This window comes from Echiichthys vipera, assembly GCF_963691815.1.
Source record: "Echiichthys vipera genome assembly, chromosome: 16".
NCBI lineage: Eukaryota > Metazoa > Chordata > Actinopteri > Perciformes > Trachinidae > Echiichthys > Echiichthys vipera.
In genome coordinates, this window is record NC_139841.1 from 6024107 (window position 1) to 6047471 (window position 23365).

Sequence of the window (23365 nt, forward strand, 5' to 3'; positions counted from 1 at the left end):
CTGGTACTGGGAAAACCTCAGAGCTGCAACTTTAGCTCTGAGTTGCAGGTAGAGCTAAAGTAGTGTTGGAACCCTATTGTTTATGGTCACAGTATTGCTCTCATTTTTACCATGAAGTCCAATGAAAAGTGGTTCTGGAGCCCAAACCACACTTCACACATAAATTCTTAGAGTTCGTCTCCAGTTGCCGTGTATTTATTCACCTTTTGAAGTATCTTGCTGACGTGAAAGAACAATTTAAACGTACCCAGTTGAACGAAATTCCTAAAGACCTCTCCATTTCACAGCCAATTTGACATAAACGTATCAAAACGTTTGAATACCACAAGTTTACATGGTCCGACACACACACGCACACACGGGTGAAAAAGTACCTCAAAGCCTGTTTTGAGGCAACATGATGTTTAATTGGGAAACCGTAGCGAAACGGTGCACACTTTTTTCAGATTGAACGCGTTAAATAGTTGAATTGTTGTCCTGGAATAACAACGTCCGGGTCCGTCACGTGTTGCCCTCTGGCCCAAAATGACTCACATGGTGAACAAGACGATGCGTAAATAAGTGGCTACATATTTTGAGCATCAAATGGCTGGTTTCACTATCAGAATTTGGTCAGCTAATGTTTTGAAAGTCCTGGAGAGTTGCATTGTTGAATCATGGTCAAGTGGATTTGTCTTCTTTCCCGTTAAAAAACGCGGATTACAGCAAACTTCAGGTCAAACTACGCTGGAGCCTCATTTATTCGCTCCAAACAAGCTGGTGTAAACCTAATTCACATTTATTTTTTGCTGCATACACTAAGAATTCCGCTTAAAATGTCCTTGATAATTGAATGGAAACATGGTTGGTAACTTGTACTCAAAGACACTTTGTCCTATTTTTGCTATCATCTCAGGATTCTGTTGATATCACCAGTTTTTGTGTGTTTGTGCCAGACAACAGGTGGAGCTGTTAAACATGTTTGAATATTAAATGATAATATTAAATGGATTCTCAAAAGGACACCACAAAGTAGCTCTTCGCTCACCACTGCATTGTTTAAATGTCACCATATGTAGTCTACACAACCCATACATCATCCAGTACTGTAATACTATTATTTGTGTTGGTTTTACACGTTACGCAGCTTTCCATGGTGCCATTCTGCCATCTAGTGCCTTTCCAGAATGTAGATTTAGATATGTCAATAGCTGGCAGCATGACACCATGGATTTGTTCCAAACCATTGAGGCGTCTGACTCCGGTTGCCCGGGATTGGTATGCCCTCACCTCCAAGTTTCACTGAGTGCTTGGACCCCAGTAAACGTTCTAATTGTAAGGTGATTTAATTTAGTTTTCTACCAAACACGTTGCATAAATGAGGTTTTCCCTGACAGCAGCGATATTCCTGCAAATGAACTTATACTTGAAGCATCAGAGAGAGATTTTACAAGAGCTTTAGAGCAGATATAGGAATAAGAGTTTAGCCGTATATAACTGACACAGAGTGTACATAGTTATTTGCTTTATGAGCTTCAAATGTAAATGTACACGTGAATGATATTATGGTTTGTATATAGGTGAAGTGTGGGATCAGCTTGTTTGTTGTGGTCGATATGAAGGTTTTCCTTCAGCTTTCAGCCCTGCGTAGCTCAAAGGCACTAACACAGTCTGGGTTGGGGGTTCACTTCCTCCTGTGCAGCTAAACAGCTGGTATCCACAAAATCAGTCGTTACTCATCTTGGGTCATATTTAGAACATGATGATGAGGAGGATAATGATGATGAAACAAATTTAAATGTGCTTGTTCAGGTCAGTGTATCTGCAATTTGTCATGAACTTCAACAGATCTACTTTTTCATTATTTCTTCAACCCTCGTCTCATCTGTTTGAGCTCTTACATTAATTAAAGACTTAAGTGGCATTTCATTACCATAATGAGGGGAGAAAGTAGTTGTTGCCTTCATCGTTTAAGATTTAATGCTTTTACACAAGTAGGTAATTTGTTTAATTTGAAATAATCCCAATCATGTCATTTAGGCTACACCAGACGGAGTGATAATCATCATCATGTTTCTGTAGCCAAGATATGATAAGTAGAATATCAGTGTTGTTTAAGTGACATCTGCACCCCGCTCACTTAGTGCAGCAGCTCTGAAACTGACTCAACAGTGTAAATATTGTACATGGACCGATGTTTGTACATGTGAAGAAATGAAATGTACATGGGATTCACTGTAAATACACTTTGTCTTATGTCTTGTCTGGAAATGTACCAGCCAGTTGTTGGTTATTAGAAAATAAAACAGAAGAATCCTACTAAAGAAAAGTTTCTCTTTGCCCTATTTCAACTATGGTGTCATTCAAAAACAGGGACCATGTTTTAATTGTTTGTTTTGTGTGTGTGTGTGTGTGTGTGTGTGTGTGTGTGTGTGTGTGTGTGTGTGTGTGTGTGTGTGTGTGTGTGTGTGTGTGTGTGTGTGTGTGTGTGTGTGTGTGTGTGTGTGTGTGTGTGTGTGTGTGTGTGTGTGTGTGTGTGTGTGTGTGTGTGTGTGTGTGTGTGTGTGTGTGTGTGTGTGTGTGTGTGTGTGTGTGTGTGTGTGTGTGTGTGTGTGTGTGTGTGTGTGTGTCACTGTGGAAAAGTAACATCCATAATAAACTGGAGATCAACATTAGAGAACAAATAATAGTAATACTTGATTCATTCTGAAATGTTATTTTTTATTGTTCATAATTTGATAAAATATCATCTGTGTCTAAACCACTGCTGTTTTTTTAAATACGGCACTTCAACAAAAACCTTTATTTAGTGAAAAAAAAACAGTTATAGAAAAGTGTTCACTGTGTCAGAAGAGAAGATTTCAACGATGTTTTCTTCTCTAGGATTCAAAAATGAACAGGAAGTGTAGAGGCCACAGCTTTGAATGACTTCAGCACATCTGCACCCACAGGACATCACTAGTTTCTCACACTGCTCTGGTTTGATCTTGGTCCATTCTGACTCAGTCTCTTCCACAGTTCACTAACTGGAGTGGGTTTCTTAGACTTTACTTTGTTACCAAGAATTTTCCAGAGATTCTTTATGGGGTTTAGATCTGGACTCTGGGCTGGTTATTTTATTGATTTAATATTCTAAGCTTCAGTGTGACAGGGGACATTGTCTTGCATGAAAATTGCAGCTGATTTGGAGACAGTCGCAGTGAAGTTGTTGCATGTTGCTGAAGGAGGTTCACATAAACATTTGAACATCATGTTTCCATCAGACCCAAATCAATTGAACGTCCTCTCATCACTAAAGTCACTCTGGACCAGTTCTCCTCCACACAACATGCTCCTCAGCAAAGGCAAGTTTAGCCTTTTTATTCTTTCTGCTGATGAGAGGTTTGATCACTGCAGAGTGGGATTTCAGTCCAAATTGTCTTAAATGATGAGACAATGTGTGCAGAGACAGATCCTTGTCCTGTTCAGCACTGAACTGGAGACCAACTCCAGCTGCAGAGTTGAACTGATTCCCCATTGAGAGTCTTCTCATAATCCTGTCCTCTCGTGCACTTGTTTTACGTGGACGACCGGCCTTTTTGAGGGACTTAAATGTTTCTGTGTCCTTGTAAAGTTTCAATCTTCTTGAAATCACAGAGTGTGAACGCCCAACCTCTCTCTGATGGCTGAGAGGGTCGTCCCTTTGGCCTTCATCTGGACAACCTGCTGTCTCAGGGTTTCAGTCTCCTTAGAGCAGCTGCCATCTTACAAAGTAACCAGGAGAGCTGCAGATAAATAGGGTGTGTCCAACAATGAAGTCAATTGTCACCAGATCCAGATTAACACCAATAACTAGGGGACTTTGAAAGGGTTCTCTAGTTTTGATCACTGCTTTTTTTCACAAAATAAAGATTTTTGTTGAAGTGCCTAGGTTATTTAAAAAAAACATGCTAGTAACAGCGGATATTCTATCAAATTATGGGCAACAATAAAAAACAACAACACTATTTTAGGATAAATCAAGTGTTTAGAATTTGTTCTCTAATTTTAATCTCCAGTGTATATTGCAATACTTTGAGTGGTAACTCGTATCATGATACATATCACCAGATGTTTGTGATCTCTGGGTATCTCTCTTTTCCCCCAAATGGTGAATGCAGATGACGGCTCACCATAGAGCCGAGTCCATTCCGACATCCCTGCCTGTTAACAGGAAGGTGTGCATTTCCACTGTGCGGCTCGCTGTTTGCTCATGGAGGAATTGGTGGGTCTCTGTAAATCATAATAAGAGTGTGGTGTGGACCAACTCTGTATGAAAAATGTCTTGCTATGATTTGGCACTATAAATAAAATTGAATTGTCAATACACAGCTCACATCTAGTACATTTTGATCTGAAAACCTGCCTGTTCAATCATGAAAAAGGTTATTGTTCTGAAGATTAACACTGTGTCAATTTTAGTCAGCATTTTACCTGCTTCTAAACTATAACAGCTACTGTTACTTAACAATTACTATTATGAACAAAATAGTACATTATGCTGTTATTATTACAATGGATTATATAAATTAGATCATTATTTTGTAATATACAGAAGCCCTAAAAGGTAATACATGCATACACTTAATTTATCCCTTTTTTCATCTGATAAAGACATATTTTTCCCCCGTTTCCTGTGATAAAGACATATTTTTCCCCCGTTTCCTGTGATAAAGAGATATTTTTCCCCCGTTTCCTGTGATAACGACATATTTTTCCCCCGTTTCCTATGATAACGAGGTATTTCCCCTCCGTTTTCCTGTGATAACGAGATATTTTCCCCCGTTTTCCTGTGATAACAAGATATTTTCCCTCTGTTTTCCCGTGATAACGAGATATTTCCCCCGTTTCCTGTGATAACGAGATATTTTCCCTCTGTTTTCCCGTGATAACGAGATATTTTCCCTCTGTTTTCCTGTGATAACGAGATATTTTCCCTCTGTTTTCCCGTGATAACGAGATATTTTCCCCCGTTTCCTGTGATAACGAGATATTTTCCCCCGTTTTCCTGTGATAACGAGATATTTTCCCCCGTTTTCCCGTGATAACGAGATATTTTCCCCCGTTTTCCTGTGATAACGAGATATTTTCCCTCCGTTTTCCTGTGATAACGAGATATTTTCCCTCCGTTTTCCTGTGATAACGAGATATTTTCCCTCCGTTTTCCTGTGATAACGAGATATTTTCCCTATGTTTTCCTGTGATAACGAGATATTTTCCCTCTGTTTTCCCGTGATAACGAGATATTTTCCCCCGTTTCCTGTGATAACGAGATATTTTCCCCCGTTTTCCTGTGATAACGAGATATTTTCCCTCCGTTTTCCTGTGATAACGAGATATTTTCCCTCCGTTTTCCTGTGATAACGAGATATTTTCGCCCGTTTTCCTGTGATAACGAGATATTTTCCCTCCGTTTTCCTGTGATAACAAGATATTTTCCCCCGTTTTCCTGTGATAACGAGATATTTCCCCCGTTTCCTGTGATAACGAGATATTTTCCCCCGTTTTCCTGTGATAACGAGATATTTCCCCCGTTTCCTGTGATAACGAGATATTTTCCCTCCGTTTTCCTGTGATAACAAGATATTTTCCCCCGTTTTCCTGTGATAACGAGATATTTTCCCCCGTTTTCCTGTGATAACGAGATATTTTGCCTCTGTTTTCCCGTGATAACGAGATATTTTCCCTCTGTTTTCCTGTGATAACGAGATATTTTCCCTCTGTTTTCCCGTGATAACGAGATATTTTCCCTCTGTTTTCCTGTGATAACGAGATATTTTCCCTCTGTTTTCCCGTGATAACGAGATATTTTCCCCCGTTTCCTGTGATAACGAGATATTTTCCCCCGTTTTCCTGTGATAACGAGATATTTTCCCTCCGTTTTCCTGTGATAACAAGATATTTTCCCTCCGTTTTCCTGTGATAACGAGATATTTTCCCTCCGTTTTCCTGTGATAACGAGATATTTTCCCTATGTTTTCCTGTGATAACGAGATATTTTCCCTCCGTTTTCCTGTGATAACGAGATAGTTTCCCCCGTTTTCCTGTGATAATGAGATATTTTCCCTCCGTTTTCCTGTGATAACGAGATATTTTCCCCCGTTTTCCCGTGATAACGAGATATTTTCCCCCGTTTTCCTGTAATAACGAGATATTTTCCCCGTTTTCCCTGTGATAACGAGATATTTTTCCTCTGTTTTCCTGTGATAACGAGATATTTTCCCTCCGTTTTCCTGTGATAACGAGATAGTTTCCCCCGTTTTCCTGTGATAACAAGATATTTTCCCTCCGTTTTCCTGTGATAACGAGATATTTTCCCTCCGTTTTCCTGTGATAACGAGATATTTTCCCTCCGTTTTCCTGTGATAACGAGATATTTTCCCTCCGTTTTCCCGTGATAACGAGATATTTTCCCTCCGTTTTCCTGTGATAACGAGATATTTTCCCCCGTTTTCCTGTGATAATGAGATATTTTCCCTCTGTTTTCCTGTGATAATGAGATATTTTCCCTCTGTTTTCCTGTGATAACGAGATATTTTCCCTCTGTTTTCCTGTGATAACGAGATATTTTTCCTCCGTTTTCCTGTGATAACAAGATATTTTCCCCCGTTTTCCTGTGATAACGAGATATTTTCCCTATGTTTTCCTGTGATAACAAGATATTTTCCCCCGTTTTCCTGTGATAACGAGATATTTTCCCTATGTTTTCCTGTGATAACAAGATATTTTCCCCCGTTTTCCTGTGATAACAAGATATTTTCCCCCGTTTTCCTGTGATAACGAGATATTTTCCCTCCGTTTTCCTGTGATAACAAGATATTTTCCCCCGTTTTCCTGTGATAACGAGATATTTTCCCCCGTTTTCCTGTGATAACGAGATTATTAATTTGAGATCTGGAGAAAACAAAATGATGGTCTCGTAAATCATTGCAGGAAACATCATTCAGTGAAGCAATGTCAGAGAGGAATATGGATCACCATCACACATCTCTTTAATCAAGGCCTGGCAGGCTGAAACAGCTTTACGCCTTTTTATCACAGATAATGTTCACATTAGTGTGCGTCATCTAAGAAGTAGAAAACTACAGGGTTTTTGTTTTATTTTAACTAACTTTATTGTCAACAATATTATATTACAACAACATAAATACGAGTACAGGGAGGAGTTTTACAACGTGCACATAAATATACAGATTACAGTTTAATGTCAGTGTTGTCTGTAGTGTCCTTCAAGATATGAGAAGTCTTTATGAGGCATGACGTGTCAGGTGTGATGGAAACCTCAGGCCTATCACGTTTCATTCCTTATCCCTCAAATGAATGACGTTGTTTTCTCGGGAAAACGGGAAAAATCAAATGTATGTATGTATGACCCTTTAGGGCTTCCGTACTTTGGGGCTTCCGTAGTAATACACACATTTTAGATTAAATATCAAGCTTGACCTTGAAAACAACAGACGACAAAACAACCTCCCTTCAAAGTCCATTAATGGAACATGATCCTCTGGATGAATTTGTCCAATTGTTACGGATTTGTACGTGTTTTCATTTGTGTGAGTACATCAAGACTGTCCCCGTGCCTGGGTTCACAACTTTGACTCCACCAGTTGACTGAAGACGGAAACTACTGTAGTTGACAGTTCTGTCTGATTTCAGGCAAGCACTACCCCTCCATGTTGGTAAAAGATAATGCTACGAGTATATGTTTTCTGACCCCAAGCTGCGCGCATATATCTGTGACGTAGCTCTCAAAAGGGTCTATAGACCTTTCACACAGGATTCTATTGCTAGGCAACTGCCATGGTCCTTGGTAACTTCCTGTCAGCTGCTGTCATTCACATACACTGCAACCGGAAATAAAGTAGGACTGTTTTGTGAATGTTAATGTTTCTGTTTCTATGGATTCATGGATCTGTAGATTCATTCAAGCTCTGAAACAACAGCTAAGAAAGAAGTGCCTGTGTGTGTGTGTGTGTGTGTGGGGGGGGGGGGTGTTGGGCAACAAGCTTCCTTAGTCAGGAGACGAACACCAGTCGACAGCGACCTCTACTGGGCAATGCAGGTTATTGTTCAGAACAGCCAGGAATCATCCAATCAGAGACTGAGTTGCGTGTCACGTGACCAATCCGCCGCGTAGAAGAAGGGTTGAACGGCAACAACAAACATGGAGGTCCCTCCGTTCAGCTTCACACCGGAGAGGTACTGGACGGAGGAGAAAGAGAGGACGCTCATAGCGTTTTTCTCCAGTAAGTCAAACACTCCACAACAGCAATTAATCATGGAATAAAAAGTTGCTGTTTCCGTCGATGCGTTGTCTTAAACTGCAACAATTGGGGGCAACCGTTGCTCGACGCGACCGACGGCTGTTGGAAATGAGCGACCCAGACAACAGCAATGGCGACCAGCAACTGACGTCCAGTTAGCGGTTATTCTCACAGAAAATACGTTTAAAGCGGCTTCTGGATTTATAATTGTGTTTTTCCAACGTGCCCACTGTATGTCTGAATGTAAATGGACGAAATTCACGCAGTATGTTGGCTTTAATTTCATTAAAATAGCTTGTATTTGCACTACCTAACGTTAAGTCAGGTTATAGCATGCCAGTATCCACATTCTGAAGTTCCAGTTGTTATTATAGTGAACACATTTTGACTTGTTTTAAGCACTTTGTACAATATTATTTCAGAAACTGTGGCACAGGAGTGAAACAGCCCTCCTGATGCTCCACAGATTTTCCTCATGGGAAGATCCACATCCTCTGACTAAAGCAGCTCAAAGAAGCTAAATGGAATCTTTGAGACACTGCAAGAGATGGCAACAGCTGAGCTACACCACAAATGACTAAGGCTGCGTTCACACTGCAGGCCAAAGTGGCACACATCACATTTTTGCTCTTATGTGATGTGTTATTTTCTTGAACAGCACAAATCACGTGCAGACTGATCTTTTCAATTTGGATTTTGGCCACTTTCACATGTGGTCCTAACTCTTACGGATCCGATATGTTTTGCAGTGTGGCCTCGATCTGAACAGTCGTGTCAGAATTCATGCACCTTTTTTTTACGTCACTCCCGCATTCACCTGCCCCTGCTCCTGCTGCCAGCCAAAACACCTACTCCTGCATGCTTTCAGGGAGATCGGCCGCAAGTGTCTTGGCTGCGAGAGTGTTGTGGAGAGGTTTAGTGAAAAAGTAGCCCTTCATGTTTTGACATTTTGGATGAAAACTGTTTAAGTGAAGCCGCTAACGTCATGATCGCACCACTCCTGCCTCAGACTCTCCATCCATACACACCTCTGTGCAGCAGTGGCCATTGCTCCATGAGATAATTAAAAGTCTGTCTCTGGGGCGGCAGATGGGACAGTGGTCAGAGCAGTCACCCCATGTAAAGAGGCTGAAGGTCCAACTCCGACCTGCAGCCCTTTGCTGCATGTCTCCCTCTCTCTCGCACCCCATTTCCTGTCTGTCCTATCTAATAAAGGCTTTAAAAAACTGGCAAAAAATAGTCTTAAAAAAAAGCATGCGTCAGCAGATTGGCCTACATACAGATTAATGATTGCAGTGCAAGTTTTCTTCAGCCATTTTTTATCACTCATCACTCATCTTCAACCGCTTATCCGGGGTCGGGTCGCGGGGGCAGCAGCTTTAGCAGGGGACCCCAAACTTCCCTTTCCCGGGCCACATTAACCAGCTCTAACTGGGGGATCCCGAGGCGTTCCCAGGCCAGTGTGGAGATCTAATCTCTCGACCTGGTCCTGGGTCTTCTCCGAGGCCTCCTCCCAGCATTTTGCATATTGCATGAAAACTGGAAAAAAAAGTCTGACTGAACTTCTGGTCCAAAAGTGGAGACAAATGCGTATTAGTCTCAGTTCATGTTCAAATTTCTAAAGGGCCGTTTACAACAGCAGAAAAGCCTCTGGACGCAATTTGTTTGACCCACAAGCAATCAAAGCAATGCATTGGTGGTGCTTGAAGCAGGAAAACTGGTGGCTGGATCGCAAACCTTTTCTAATTACAGCTAAACAGTACACTAAAATGTGTCTCTGAAAATGTTTTATGCAAGAAAGAAATACAGTAACAAAAGTTACAGTGCAATACAGTAACAATCTCAATATTTGTGAGCCTGGTGAGTTGCGCTGCTGTCTGAATGGGAGAGGGGCCAGACCTACTTTCGGGAGCTCAGCAGATTTGTCTGGTTCCCTGGCTAGGACTCCTGTTGACCTTCAGCCAGAACTTCAGATTGTTAGGAACTGCAGGTGGCACAACGATGTGAAGGAGTTTCTACGGTGAAGCGATATTTGGTCATAATAAAAATAAATGCTAAACAACAACATCATGATGTTTCCGTTTCCCAGAGCACAGCTGTCTGTGGAACCACAAGTCAGAGAGCTACAAGAACCGTCAGCTGCGATGGAAAACCCTGGACCACCTTAGGATCCTTCTGTCAGCTCACCCCCCACCAGTTCCTTTCACAGGTAAGGCTGTCGATTTCCAAAGCTGCATTTAGTGTGGGAGGAAAAACATCAAATCTTCTGTTTTTATTTCCAGTGGAAGACATTAAGAACAAGTTCAAGAACCTCCGTACCACCTTTCAGCGTCAGTACAAAATGGTGAAGGCGAGCAAGGTGTGCCGTTCGGACGACGTGTTCGTGCCGCAGTGGAAGCACTACCAGCAGCTGATGTTCCTACAGGGCTGCTGGGACCAGGACGACGGCCCAGACGACCAGCCACTCTCGCCGCTTGCCGGTCCACGGGAGGAGAGCCAGTCGGTCCTCACCTCCCCGGGGCTGATCATCTCCTTCCTGCCCGCCCTGTCCACCTCCTCCCCCTCTTCCACGACTTCATGCGTCCCCTCCAACATGATGGTTAAATGTTACTGGACTGAAGAGAGGGAGCGAGCACTGATAGCTTTCTATTCAGGTAAACAAAACGCTGACTCCAGATTCAAAATGATTAGCTGTCACTACTGAGAGATTGGTGTCCAAAAAACAAAACCTCTGGATGGTCAGGGGGGCTGTTGCACAAAAGCTTGATAAGGGATTAAGACGGGATATTCCGGTTATCCTGGCTTACTTTATCCATGATCCCGGTTGCACAATTACCATGGAGATTTATACTGTGACCAGGCTAACAGCCAGGTTTAATTATTCCTGCAGATTTATCTGTTCAGTCAGCTGTCACTCCGATCACTGATCAGACAGGTTTCCCTAATATTCCATGATCTTATAGGCTAATTCAATTTTTATTAGCCATGAAAGTACCAACAAGAAAAAGCATTCCAGCCGTACAGTGTGTCTTCTTTAAGTGTATATTTTTTAATACTTAAACCGATATTGCTAGCCACCCCCTTTTCTCGTTCCTTTTTAGTAACAACAAGCTTCACTTCCTCATAAGTTTGCATTAGTTCTTGCTGTTTGGACACAAAGACGAACGCTGCATGCGTCTTTTCCATGTCTGCGCTCACGGATATTTGGAATCCATGAACGCACATTCAACAGAATTACTTACACCTGGCTTGACATAGACGCCGCTTCTCATCCTGGCTTCGTGTACGTGCAACAGATTAAGCCAGAATGATCAGACCAAACTAGTTCAAGGCTTTTTCATTCATCCTGGATGTCTTAATTCTGCCTTCGTGCAACAGCCCCCTGGAGGCTTACAGAGACAGTGTTTGGTTGTTCATGGGTGTCGTTTTCTGTGTTGTTGTGCACAGAGCATATCTGTCTCTGGAACAAGAAGTCTGAAAACCACAACAACCGTCAGCTCAGACTGAGGCTGCTGGAGACTCTGAGGAGCCAGCTGTCAGACCACTCCGTGTCTTTCTCAGGTGAGTATCACACGCTCCTCCTAGATTTGCACAGTATGCCCGACCTGCGTGGAGGTCAAAGGTAATAGCAGCAGTATTTGCATATTCAGGAACTCTAAGCAAAGTGGGTTACAACTAATGTTGGACCAAAGCTTGGACTACGTGTCTTACTTTTTATTAACCATCTCATGATCCCCCCAGCAGGATCCAGTTCCTCAAGTTAAGATCCACTGCTTTAATATAATACTTCAACATTTAGGTAAATATGCTTATTCATTTTCTTTCTGTGAGTGAGATGAACATTGGGCCTCATTCACCAACCGTTCTTAAGAAGAAATAGCTTTTTAAAACACTTCTCAAAGATTCATTATCCAGAATGTCAGAATCTTTGTGAAAAGCGCTTTAGGAACAGAATGATTCACACTGAAGAGCATTTGTGCTGCCTTGTTTGTGCAAAACTCTACTATACAAATGTATAACGTTATACCATTTAAATTACAATATTTCTTTTACAATTGATATATATTTTAGATTTTTCATTTCTACAAAGAATGATGGTCTTTTAAAACAAATCAACACTACTTTAACACTTCAATTCACATTAGTTATGTTAGTTGGGACCCATGCCATCCAAAAGTAATTGATCATGCTATTTATGAGGCAGCTATACTAACTGTTGTAATTGGAGTGAGGTTCATCATCAAACCGGTAACCCTTTCATCCCTTACACATACGCCTTCTCAACAGAGATATTGGGATCGGCTCTGACGCCATCCAAATCTACGTTTACTCTTAAATAAACCCCCCACCACCCACCCAAATGAATAACTTTCTCTGTGACCTGCACCCGCGTCGACATTTCCCTCCTCCTTCAATAACCACAGAAAGCTACTGTTCATATTGCGTAAGTCTCTCTTAATGTGGATACTGACACATGAAAAATAATGAAAAATGATCATCTCTGCTGCGGCGGTGGACAGCAGCTCTTGTATTATTTGACAAACCCACAACCCATCCACTGTTAATCAGAATGTTGTTTTATATGAACCCACCCTTCCGATAGACGGAATTAACTGCAATGTCGGACACAAACGCAATCCGCACATCACTGGTGCTCACACAACGGCATATTTACTGCTGCCTCAAGATGTTGCAGATACAGTGCCCTGAGCAGGGAACAAACCCTGAAGGAGTGTGCAGATCTATGTGCAAAGAGTGAGAGGATACTGAACATGACAGCTCGTTTGGTGTTCACTTCCTGCAGAATTACCCCCACTTCAGAACTGTTCTAGGTTTTCTTTCAGGGCCCGGTGCTCCACCCTCTTTCCACTTTCTTTTGGGCATTCTTGACTTCATTCTCTCAACTATCATTTCTGTGTGCACACGAACCTGCAGTCTGATGCCCTTTAATGTGGATTGGTAGGGTGTTTAAGATCAACGTGCAGGGCCTCTGAGTTTACGAGGACAATGGGATTTATCATTATAAGAAAACAGGTGCACCGTTACCCCATGTTTTAAAATGGACCAAAAGCATTCATGTTTTTTTTAAGTGAGTTTCAATTTCTCCAAACACTCTAAACACAAGGTAAATATATTGTGTGTCAGCAGGTTTCTTTCTTCTGACTATATCAGGGCTGCCCAATCCTGCTCCTGGAGGGCCACTGTCCTGCATGTTTTAGGTTTCTCCCTGCTCTAACACACTTGCGACTAATGATTTTCAAACCTAGGACCAGGTTCAGCTGCTTGATAACGAGCACATCATTAGAGGAAGAGAGAAACCTAAAACATGCAGGACAGTGGCCCTCCGGGAGCTGGGTTGGGCAGTCCTGGACTGGATCATGCGGTACCTCAACCAGTTGTGGCCAAAACGAGTATTACAACAACAAACACTTTGAAAAATGTTTTTACACGAAAAATGATCCCCCCCCCCTCACACACACACACACACACACCTGTTTCACGGATGTTTTCAAGGAACTTAGAAAGATTATCCTGTTCTTAAGACATAAACACAGAAGAGAACACCATTTAGACTTCAGTAAAAATCTGATAGAAGGCACAACTAACATGATGAATTTAGTAAACAGGTTGTGGTAGGAGATTAGGAGTATTTATTATGGATAAAGCTTATGGAATATGATTCCTATGTTGCTGTTTTGCAGTTGAAGACATGAAGAGCAAGTTCAAGAACCTTCGGACGGTTTTCAACCGTGAATACAAGGCGGTCCAGGCTAGCAGGGCGTCTGACAAACACTACGTGTCCAAATGGAAGCACTACCAGCAGCTGCTCTTCCTCTGCGAGTCCTGCGACGAAGACGACAGCACAGACGACCTGCAGATACTGATACCACAGGAAGACAAAGACCTGGAACACGGAAACCAAACACCCTCTTCCACCCTGAGTAGCTTCTCCTCCAGCTCCAGCCAAATGAACATCAAGTTCAGCAGTCCCTCTGCTCCCCTCAGCGACGCCAAAACCAACAGCAGTGCTGTACACCAAATCTTCCTCTCTGCGTCCCCAGACCATCTCAAACCAGCCAACCAAACAGCTGCTGCCACATTCCCCTCCTCTCCGGACACCAAACCTTGTGCAAACCTCTCGCCTCTAAACGTCTCCGGTTCAGTTCAGCCTGACAGCAGACTAAGCATAGACTCTCGCTGCCACTGGAGCGAGGACAAAGTTCAGCAGCTCATACTATTTTACTCTGGTTGGTGGCATCATTTATGTTGCTTTGATGTTTTTAAGATACAGGGCTGTGTGACATGATTGATATCTCCCTCACTCTTCTGTTAGAATATATGTTGTTTCCCCGAGTTAATGAGGGACAGCTTATGTTCTTATTAATACTTTTTAGTAGTGATGCATCTTGAGTTAATATGATTGTTAATTATCACGAGGGAAACACCAACTACATGTTGGTAGAGAGATATTTTTCACCTTGACCAAACAAATCTGCATCCTTTGATGAGGATAATCTAGTGCCAGTTTTACTGGGTAACCCTTGTCTGGGTCCAGACCTTAGATTCCAACTCCACACAGTTGACTGATTCATCTGGCATCTTGAAATTAAATTGCAGTCTAGTCAAAGAGCGTCACAGGGGGAATAACGATTAGCCGATCAGCACAATTACCAGTGTCCACATTTCCAAGTTTTTTGAATACATTCCCTGATCAGTTTAGCATGTATTTGGTTGCTGTTGTTTTGCTAACAACTGCGAGACGTGAGCGGAATCAAACTAAAAATGTGCTTTTTCTAGGGCACAGCTGTCTGTGGAACCACAGGTCAGAGAGCTACAGGAACAGGCTGTTGAGGCAGAGCCTGCTGGAGACACTGAGCAGCCTCCTGTCTGCCAATGAGCCAGCCCCATTCACAGGTAATGATGGGTGATTGTGTTATAGTGTTGTCAATAGGATAGGGATCTCACAATACTAGATATTAAGGAGTCGCTGCAAATACCATTCAAGACAACCAATTCAATACCGAGGTTAAAAAACAAATACAAAATAAATCCCATGTACAACATACACGGTATCAACAGATGTACAGTATCAATGGTAATAAAAACCAGATGAGGAGCTATGTTCTTCCGTGCTGGTACATGTTCTTCTTCCTTTGGTATTTAATAGCAGACAAGAACACTTGTAGGCGTATATGCTGGCCCTGCCAGGTCTGGAAGAATAACTAACTAAACTGATAACTTTGACTTTAACGTGATGAGACTGAAGCAGAGCAAAATGGGATATTTTAGTCGATTGTTTTCTGTTTTGATGAATTCCAATCAAACTGTGACCTCAAGGTAATGACTCCTCTACGCCGTTTCCCCACAGTGGTTTCATGTGTCGAGGCTAACAGTTTCTATAATTCTTCATTTTTCAGTTGAAGACATAAAGACAAAGTTCAGGAACCTGCGGACCATCTTCCAACGTGAACACAAATCAGTGAGCTCAAACAAAACGTGCGGCTCGGAGGACTTTTACCTCCCAAAGTGGAAACACTACCGCGAGCTGATGTTCCTCTGTGACTCCTGCGATGAGGACGAGCGACCCCAAGACGTCCACTTCCACGAACCACGGGACTCCGGTCTCCTCCACCTGGACGGCCAGGCCCCTAACAGCCATTACCACGGCGCCAACCAAATTGGTACCAAACTGAACATTACATCGCGGAGCCTCGACGCCCCTCCCTCGCCTACTCCCCCGGACTCCCAGCACTCCTCCCCCTCCTCCTCCCCCTCCACTTCCTGCTCTCACACTGACAGCAGAGTGTCAGGGCGCAAGCGAGCGAGCCATCGCCACCCGCCCCCCTCCAGCGAGGTGCTGGACATCATGAGGACGTTCTGTCAGAGCCAGATGGTGACACCACACGCAGGCTTCCTAAAGTACGTGGAGGAGTGTCTGAACGAGACGCCTCCAGACAAAGTGAAGAAACTGAAGAAGAAGATCATTGAGACGATCCACAGCGTATCAGAGGAGGTTTAGTGTTCGCAGTATGTGGAGCTCGAGTCAGTCTCACTGGAGTTTTGTCTTATTCCTATAGCTTGCCAACAGCTAGCTCTCATAACATTACTCACATCTCATTCCATTTGACCTTGTTTATAACAGTCGGCTTCTGTCTCCAAAATCTCTGCCAGTCCACCCAGTGCAGGAAATGTTATGATAAAGCCCCCTGCACACAGTGGCTGAATTGCTTCAGCTGGCATGAGCTGTAGTATAGATGAATACGATGAGCCGTTTGTGTGTTTGGCCATCTAGCGACGCCGCCATTACTGCGGTGGCGTGTCCCTCCAGTATGCGCACGATTGAATGGGAGCTGTCATTAGAAGTGAACCATATTCTACTTTTACCTGTACTTTTCATGCAGCATTAATTTTGACAACAATGTCTAGGAAGTCAGAAAGAGTAAAGAAATAAATGAGAATAAAACATCGCCCGATTGAATGGGAGCTTTTCTCAGCCTTGACAAACCTTTACCTCATGAAGAGCGCCCCTGTCTGAGGCCGTACGCTCTACATCGATTTTCTGGGTGGCAGATGTTCTCCAGAAGTTGATCAAGAATTTTTGTTTCAGTTCACACTGATCAATCTCACAATGAACAGCATGCGGCTGCCTAGCTTAACACAGTGAAAAAGTAATGTCAGCTAAGCTTAAACTGCTTAGCTAGCTCATGTTAGATGCCTCTATCAAGGCTGCCGTGGTCGAATTAACTCAATGTGGTGTTATTATGAAATATATGACGTAAGTTGTTTTAACTAGGGCAACCTAATGACCACAATTTAAATGTGAAGTATCTGAGTTAATCAGTGATGGAGGTAAATAATTACAAGGACTCTTCATGAGTTAAAGGTTTGTCAAGGCTGAGAAAAGCTCCCATTCAATCGGGCGCACACTGGAGGGAGACGCCAACGCAGCAATAGCGGGTTGTTCACTTCCGGTACTTTGCCGGATTCATCTATACCTGTGAGAGAGCAAAGACACCAAACCTGTCAGCAGTGCTGCCTTTGGGTATTCCACTTTGCAACTCCACTCTAAAGTTTGGACAGTTTCAGCTTTGACCTTGTGGGTCACTGATGAGATGACAGCTGTTTACGATGTAGTCTGAATGTGACCCGTAATGGATGAAAAGCTAACTCAATATATCACAGTTCCCCGCACTGTGACACACAAACAGCAGAAAGACTACAGCCTAGCTGAATGTCCGCAGTCAAACAGGGCTACCAGCTGTGAAGAGGCACATAATAAAGAATGACACCTTCAAATTACGCTACAATCCTTACAGAAGTGTCATTCACAGAAAATTACATTCAGCCATCTTTGCATTTCTCGCTTAGAAATGATGAACAAATAATGAAAAGGGTCTGTCCCAGTACTTACAACACTAGTCATGTGTGGGTACAGTGCAATGTCGTAGGCAAGTGTGTCCCATGTGGGGGTTGGACATATTCATTGACACCTCAGAAAAACACATGCTTTTAAACTCTTGTTAAATTAAAAATGTTTCCATTGACTTTACATGCCCTCAACAAGGCAACCCTTCTCCGTCAGAGATTTCATCTCATAGTGTGCTACAGGCTTCAGTTCACTGTCATCTCTTGACTTTATATCAAATAGGAGTGCACCAGTGCGCCTTTTGTTAAAGTCAGCTGTGATTTCAGTGAAACAGACAGCTCTCTGCTCTCAGGCGCTGATGCTTGTTTTCACATTTCAACTCTTTGGCCATCAGAGCACTATGTATGCTTCTAAAAGCGTACTGTTTGACCTCTTTACTTACCCAAGGCAATAGCATAAGTAGCTCATTCAACTGTAAAATCCAACACATTCTTGGTGAAATATATTGAAATGCCTAATTTTGCGTGGGCTTCTAAACTAAATAGTATGCAGGGCACATCGTAATAGCACGCAGCGGGGCCCTACATAATGGTGTGCGTAAGGGCCTGTTATCCTGTAAGTGTGCTTTAGAACTCGCTATAAAAGCATGCACTGGGGCCTGTTGTAACAGCCTTGCTGTTGTAACAGTTTACATGGAACAGGTAGAATAATATTGCATGTACAAGATTTTGAGAGATATGTTATATTCTTGAATTTGTATGTATTACCAGCGCCTGTAGATCAGTAGAATAGTGTGAAACCATTGGCAGGAATGTGTATCGCGTCACCAATGTGCGATAAACACAACAGGGAAACTGAAAACACACGGGTGTCCTAATGTCACTGCGTGCTTGTTAACATCACTAATGCTAACAACGTTCCCACATTGCATCATTTCGCTAATTTAATGATCTAATATCAATTAACCCAAGAATTAGATACTTATTAGATACTTAGGATTAGAATGTCATGACATGCGTTTCAGAAGGCTCACTCTAAAAAAGTTAGCATGCTACGTTACTTAGTATTAGCTGGACAAAGGTAGCACCTTAATGCAGGCAATAGCATGTTAACATGGATAAGTTAGCATCTCAGTCATAACAGAGGCATCCTGTCATAAGTGTTTGACACGTGAGTATTTTTATCTTTAGTGGAAGAAGATATTGTTATCATTGGGAAAGGGGGAGCGTTCCTATGTTCGCCGCTTTGTATGTGACCGGGGAACATCGGACCCTTCTAAGAAAAAGTTCTGATGTTCACTCAGTGCCCAAATTTCCCAGCAAATAGGCCTATGTAGACCCTAACACCACCCCCTAACCCTGACACCACCCCCTAACCGTAACCCCTAACCCTGACACTAACCGTAACCCCTAACCCTAACACCACCCCCTAACCCTGACACAAACCGTAACCCCTAACCCTAACACCACCCCCTAACCCTGACACTAACCGTACCCCTAACCCTAACACAACCCCCTAACCCTAACCGTAACCCCTAACCCTGACCCTAACACCACCCCCTAACCCTGACCCTAACCGTAACCCCTAACCCTGACCCTAACCCTGACCCTAACCGTAACCCCTAACCCTAACACCACCCCCTAACCCTGACCCTAACCGTAACTCCTAACCCTAACACCACCCCCTAACCCTGACCCTAACCGTAACCCCTAACCCTAACACCACCCCCTAACCCTGACCCTAACCGTAACTCCTAACCCTAACACCACCCCCTAACCCTGACCCTAACCGTAACCCCTAACCCTAACACCACCCCCTAACCCTAACCCTAACCGTAACCCCTAACCCTAACACCACCCCCTAACCCTGACCCTAACCGCAACCCCTAACCCAAAATGCTGAATTAAATCAGTGAAGGCAGAGGCTTATGCGACCGGGGAACTTAGGACCCAAAGAACATAGCGATGACCCCGGGAAAAGCAGCCCTGATTTTTTTTACCTAAAGTCATTAGATCATTATTATTATTATTTATTTTAGCTTGTAGCACGTGTGGTGGAAGATCTACGTTGTCACAAAAGTATTTTGGAAATGTTGAGTCGGAAAAACCTACACTGTAGGATCTAAAAACAAATCATGTAAAATTGGAATCAAACTTAACATTTGAATGTGCTTGCCTTTATTATTTAACACGCCGTGATGCCGATGGCCGATTCAGTACTGTAACTTATTTTAAACAGAAGTCTGAAAATGTTACATTTACCTTTTCTTCGATCAGCAGCCGCTTGAGGTTTCATTACTATAATGCCATTGTCAGCTGCTGCACAGCTGTAAAAATAAAGTGTTCATTGGCCTGCAAGTCATCATGTTAAAAACAAATCTATGCATGTAAATACTTTCACATGTTCTTAATCAATGTTAGGTTCAATCAAAATGGTTATTTTTTTACCAACAGCCTTGATTGACAGGGTTTTGAAGCCTGTTTTTTTGCACATTTATATAAACATTTGTTTGGTGTTTGCACATGTTCCTTTCGACCCAGTGCCTTATCAGAATCACAATAACTGTATTCCACTAAATGTGCAGGAATGTGTTTTTATATTATTATTATTATTATTATTATTAAATGTACATGTATAAATATAAGAACCGGCAGATGTGTGTCATTTTTTGTTGTTTTTTTTCCCCTCCATTTTTCCTCAAACTGTCATTGATAATCACATTTTTGTTATGAGATGATCTTGACAAATTCGCACTACTTTCACCAGGGTTTGAGCGTTGAAAATATCATTTAAAGGTAACTTTACAGGCTGCTTTACTCCAACTTTGTACAAAAACATAAACAAAAACTACAGGGGAAACTCAAATGTATCATCTGTATGGCCATGACAGAATGTAATTCTCATGAACACCTCTAGATGGAGATCTCAGATAACATACAATATACTCTCAGTGCTGTCTCCTCGGAACTGGCCTTCAAAAGGTAAAACGAAATGTATTTCAGAAACAAAGGCTTTGTGCTTGACAAAAACTCAACACAAGGTCCAATTACAGCACTTTTTGTGACAGTGTGACAGAATACTCCTATTATACCCTCATGGCCTCTGTGGTAGAAAAAAACTGAAGCGACCTCAAAGACCCTACGGTTTAGAAGGCATCGTGTCCGATCAATCAGGGAACTCACCTGTGTTTGACCTAAATCTGTCAGATTGAGCGTCGGGCAGAAAACGTCACCGTACCTGAAGTCTCCTGACATTCGTTGAAATGTCTCGTGATTCATCGGAACCTTTTTTATCCAGATACCAAGCTCCTCGCCGCTCTTTATAAACACCTACGACCTTTGACCCCTCTTAGCTGAAACACTTGATGACACTTCCATTGAACCACATTCCCAACTGCCAACACACCCCGCTCAAGCTGAAGGTCCGCTGCTTCACCTGAAAGACTGCTGTCATTGGGGAATTTAAACATCATTGCTTCCTTAAATTTTTGTGGATTTCCCTGCTTTCAGATAAATTGTAGGTTGATCGTGATTTTCCTCTGGTTAGGAAATGCTGCGTGCACATGATCAGCATGAAATGCCCCAAATGAAAGGAAAGATGCTCATCCCATCTGTAAGGGAGACTCCAGCCACCCTCCTGAAGGATCCCATTTTGGCCGCTTGCATCCGTGATCTAGTTCTTTCAGTCCTGACCCAGCCTTCATGACCACAGGTGAGGGTAAGAATGAAGATTGACCGGTATATTGAGAGCTTTGCCTTCCGGCTCAGCTCTCTTTTTTATCACAACGGTGTGGTAGAGTGACCGCAATACCGCCCCTGCTGCTCCGATTCTCCGGCAAAACTCAAGCTCCATTGTGGCCTCACTCGTGAACAAGACCCCAAGGTACTTGAACTCCATCAATTGGGGCAAGGATTCATGTCCGACCTGAAGTAAGCAGTCCTCTGGTTTCCTGCTGAAAGTCATGGCCTCAGATTTAGAGTTCTGACTCTACCACAGCCACGTCACACTCTGCCAGTGTCTCCGCCAGTGAGTGCTGAAGGTCACCGACCAATGATGAAACATAATTATTATCATTAACCACTCTTTCTTTTTGTGTGTTCCAACTCTTTTAACTTTACAAACTTGTCACAAATGCTGTTTTCAACTTGATGAATACATAGTTAGTTCATGACGCATTTGTGAGATTTGATCATTAGCACAATGGTTGCCTCTAAATTGCCATATAAGGATACCTGTTAAACCCTTATTGAAAGACGAGCAAAAGTCACACCTTTTGCAAAGTCTTGGCTACTGAACTGTTATACTCAGAAACTGTGCTTGCTTAGGTCCAGTTTTGTAATAGTTTGATCTAGCAACCAAATGGATGTAGGCCTACAGTCAGAATGAGAGCCAAACGTCCTGGCATTAGAAAGGGCGATCACTTAGCTTAAAGGGTGAAGTGTGACGTGTAGTAAACAAAAGATTTAAAACAGTGAAGTGATTTGTAATAAGTTCTTGGTCCTGACACCGAAGGCCCCAATATGCTGGACGGATCATCTAAAAGCATTTGAAACATCCAACATCAGAATTGGGGTTCACCAATTTGTGCAAGTTTCACGTGGTAGGTTCATGTAGGTGTGGTTTTAGTCTTGCTTTGCCACACTCTGCACCAGCTCTGGCTCCCCAACACATACATTCTCAGATATTGGGGAAGAAAACACCGGCTTGTTTGCATTTCTTTAACCAATCACAATTGTGTAAGGCGGTGCTAAGCTCTGCATACAGCATGTAAGGAAGCAAGCCCTGGCATTAAAATGGAAAACACCAAAAAGAATATTGAGACGTACAGTGGCTTTCCTATAAGACACCATAAGGGCTGCATTGCTGGTGATCTTTAGTGGACGTGTAGCCTACCATGTGGCATCAAACTATGTTCCCACACATCAGCTGTAACGTACAAACGAGATCCAGGCGTGTACTTGACTTGCTATTTGTTGTGACATTTATTTTACATATCGCATTTCTCGCATCAGGTACATCGTATATACACTGGTAGGTTGACCACCTTTAGTTTACGCTACCTGCCATGATCACAGTCAAGGTCAAAAAAGTGTTTACTTTGCAGGCATGTAACACACCTGCCGTAATTAGTCATCCTCTATATATAGAGTCACATTGTAAGACTGCCAGCATACAAACAAATGAATGACATCAAAATAAGCACAGAGGCAAACAAAGGGCGTAATGGCTCTTGCATTTTTTAACTGTGTGGTAAGATTTACCAAAAGAAAAGACAAACACAATTTGATGGTTGGTGACCTAGAGGTGAAGCCTGCCTATACCTCAGCTTGGGAGGAACTCTAAACCAGAGATTTGCCAGCAGTATATTGCTCTTGCAGAAATGTATTAAACTTTTAGCACAGAAGCTTGCGTTCAATGGAAAAGCTCAGTATAGCAGTCGAGTCATTGTCACTGGTGCACGTTGCTGCCACAATAAAAAGATGTTGCAAATCAACTCTGACTGACATTGGTGTCAGGAAACGGATCAACACAGAGCGTGACAGTCCTTAAATACAGTCTGGCTTTTTCCCTGATGTGTTGACAAGTTGTTTTAGTCCCACAACTGAAAACTCAGAGTCAGTACTGATAGCTACATGTAGGTTGCTAGCTTGGAGGGGGAGCGTACCTATGTTCTCCGGGTCCTATGTTCTCCGGGTCCTATGTTTCCTGGGTCCAATGTTCTTGGGGTCCTATGTTC

The 23365-nt window shown here is 42.6% G+C and overlaps 1 protein-coding gene across 1 annotated transcript; it reads left to right on the forward strand.

Annotated features, from left to right (window-relative positions):
- Nucleotides 1-8156: 8156 nt before the first annotated feature.
- On the forward strand, nt 8157-18709 carry LOC310958523 (uncharacterized protein). The gene is made up of 7 exons (XM_083929499.1): nt 8157-8243; nt 10351-10470; nt 10544-10915; nt 11709-11822; nt 13964-14509; nt 15060-15176; nt 15680-18709. The coding sequence occupies exons 1-7, from the start codon at nt 8162-8164 to the stop codon at nt 16279-16281; spliced, it is 1953 nt and encodes a 650-aa protein (XP_083785625.1). The 5' UTR covers nt 8157-8161; the 3' UTR covers nt 16282-18709.
- Nucleotides 18710-23365: the final 4656 nt, after the last annotated feature.

Bases quoted from the DNA above. Each gene is read 5' to 3' on its own strand.
- LOC310958523 (XM_083929499.1), top strand. From the start codon at position 8,162: ATGGAGGTCCCTCCGTTCAGCTTCACACCGGAGAGGTACTGGACGGAG. The intron at 10,471-10,543 runs GTAAGGCTGTCG...TTTTATTTCCAG, and splicing joins CCCACCAGTTCCTTTCACAG to TGGAAGACATTAAGAACAAG. The intron at 14,510-15,059 runs GTTGGTGGCATC...TGCTTTTTCTAG, and splicing joins GCTCATACTATTTTACTCTG to GGCACAGCTGTCTGTGGAAC.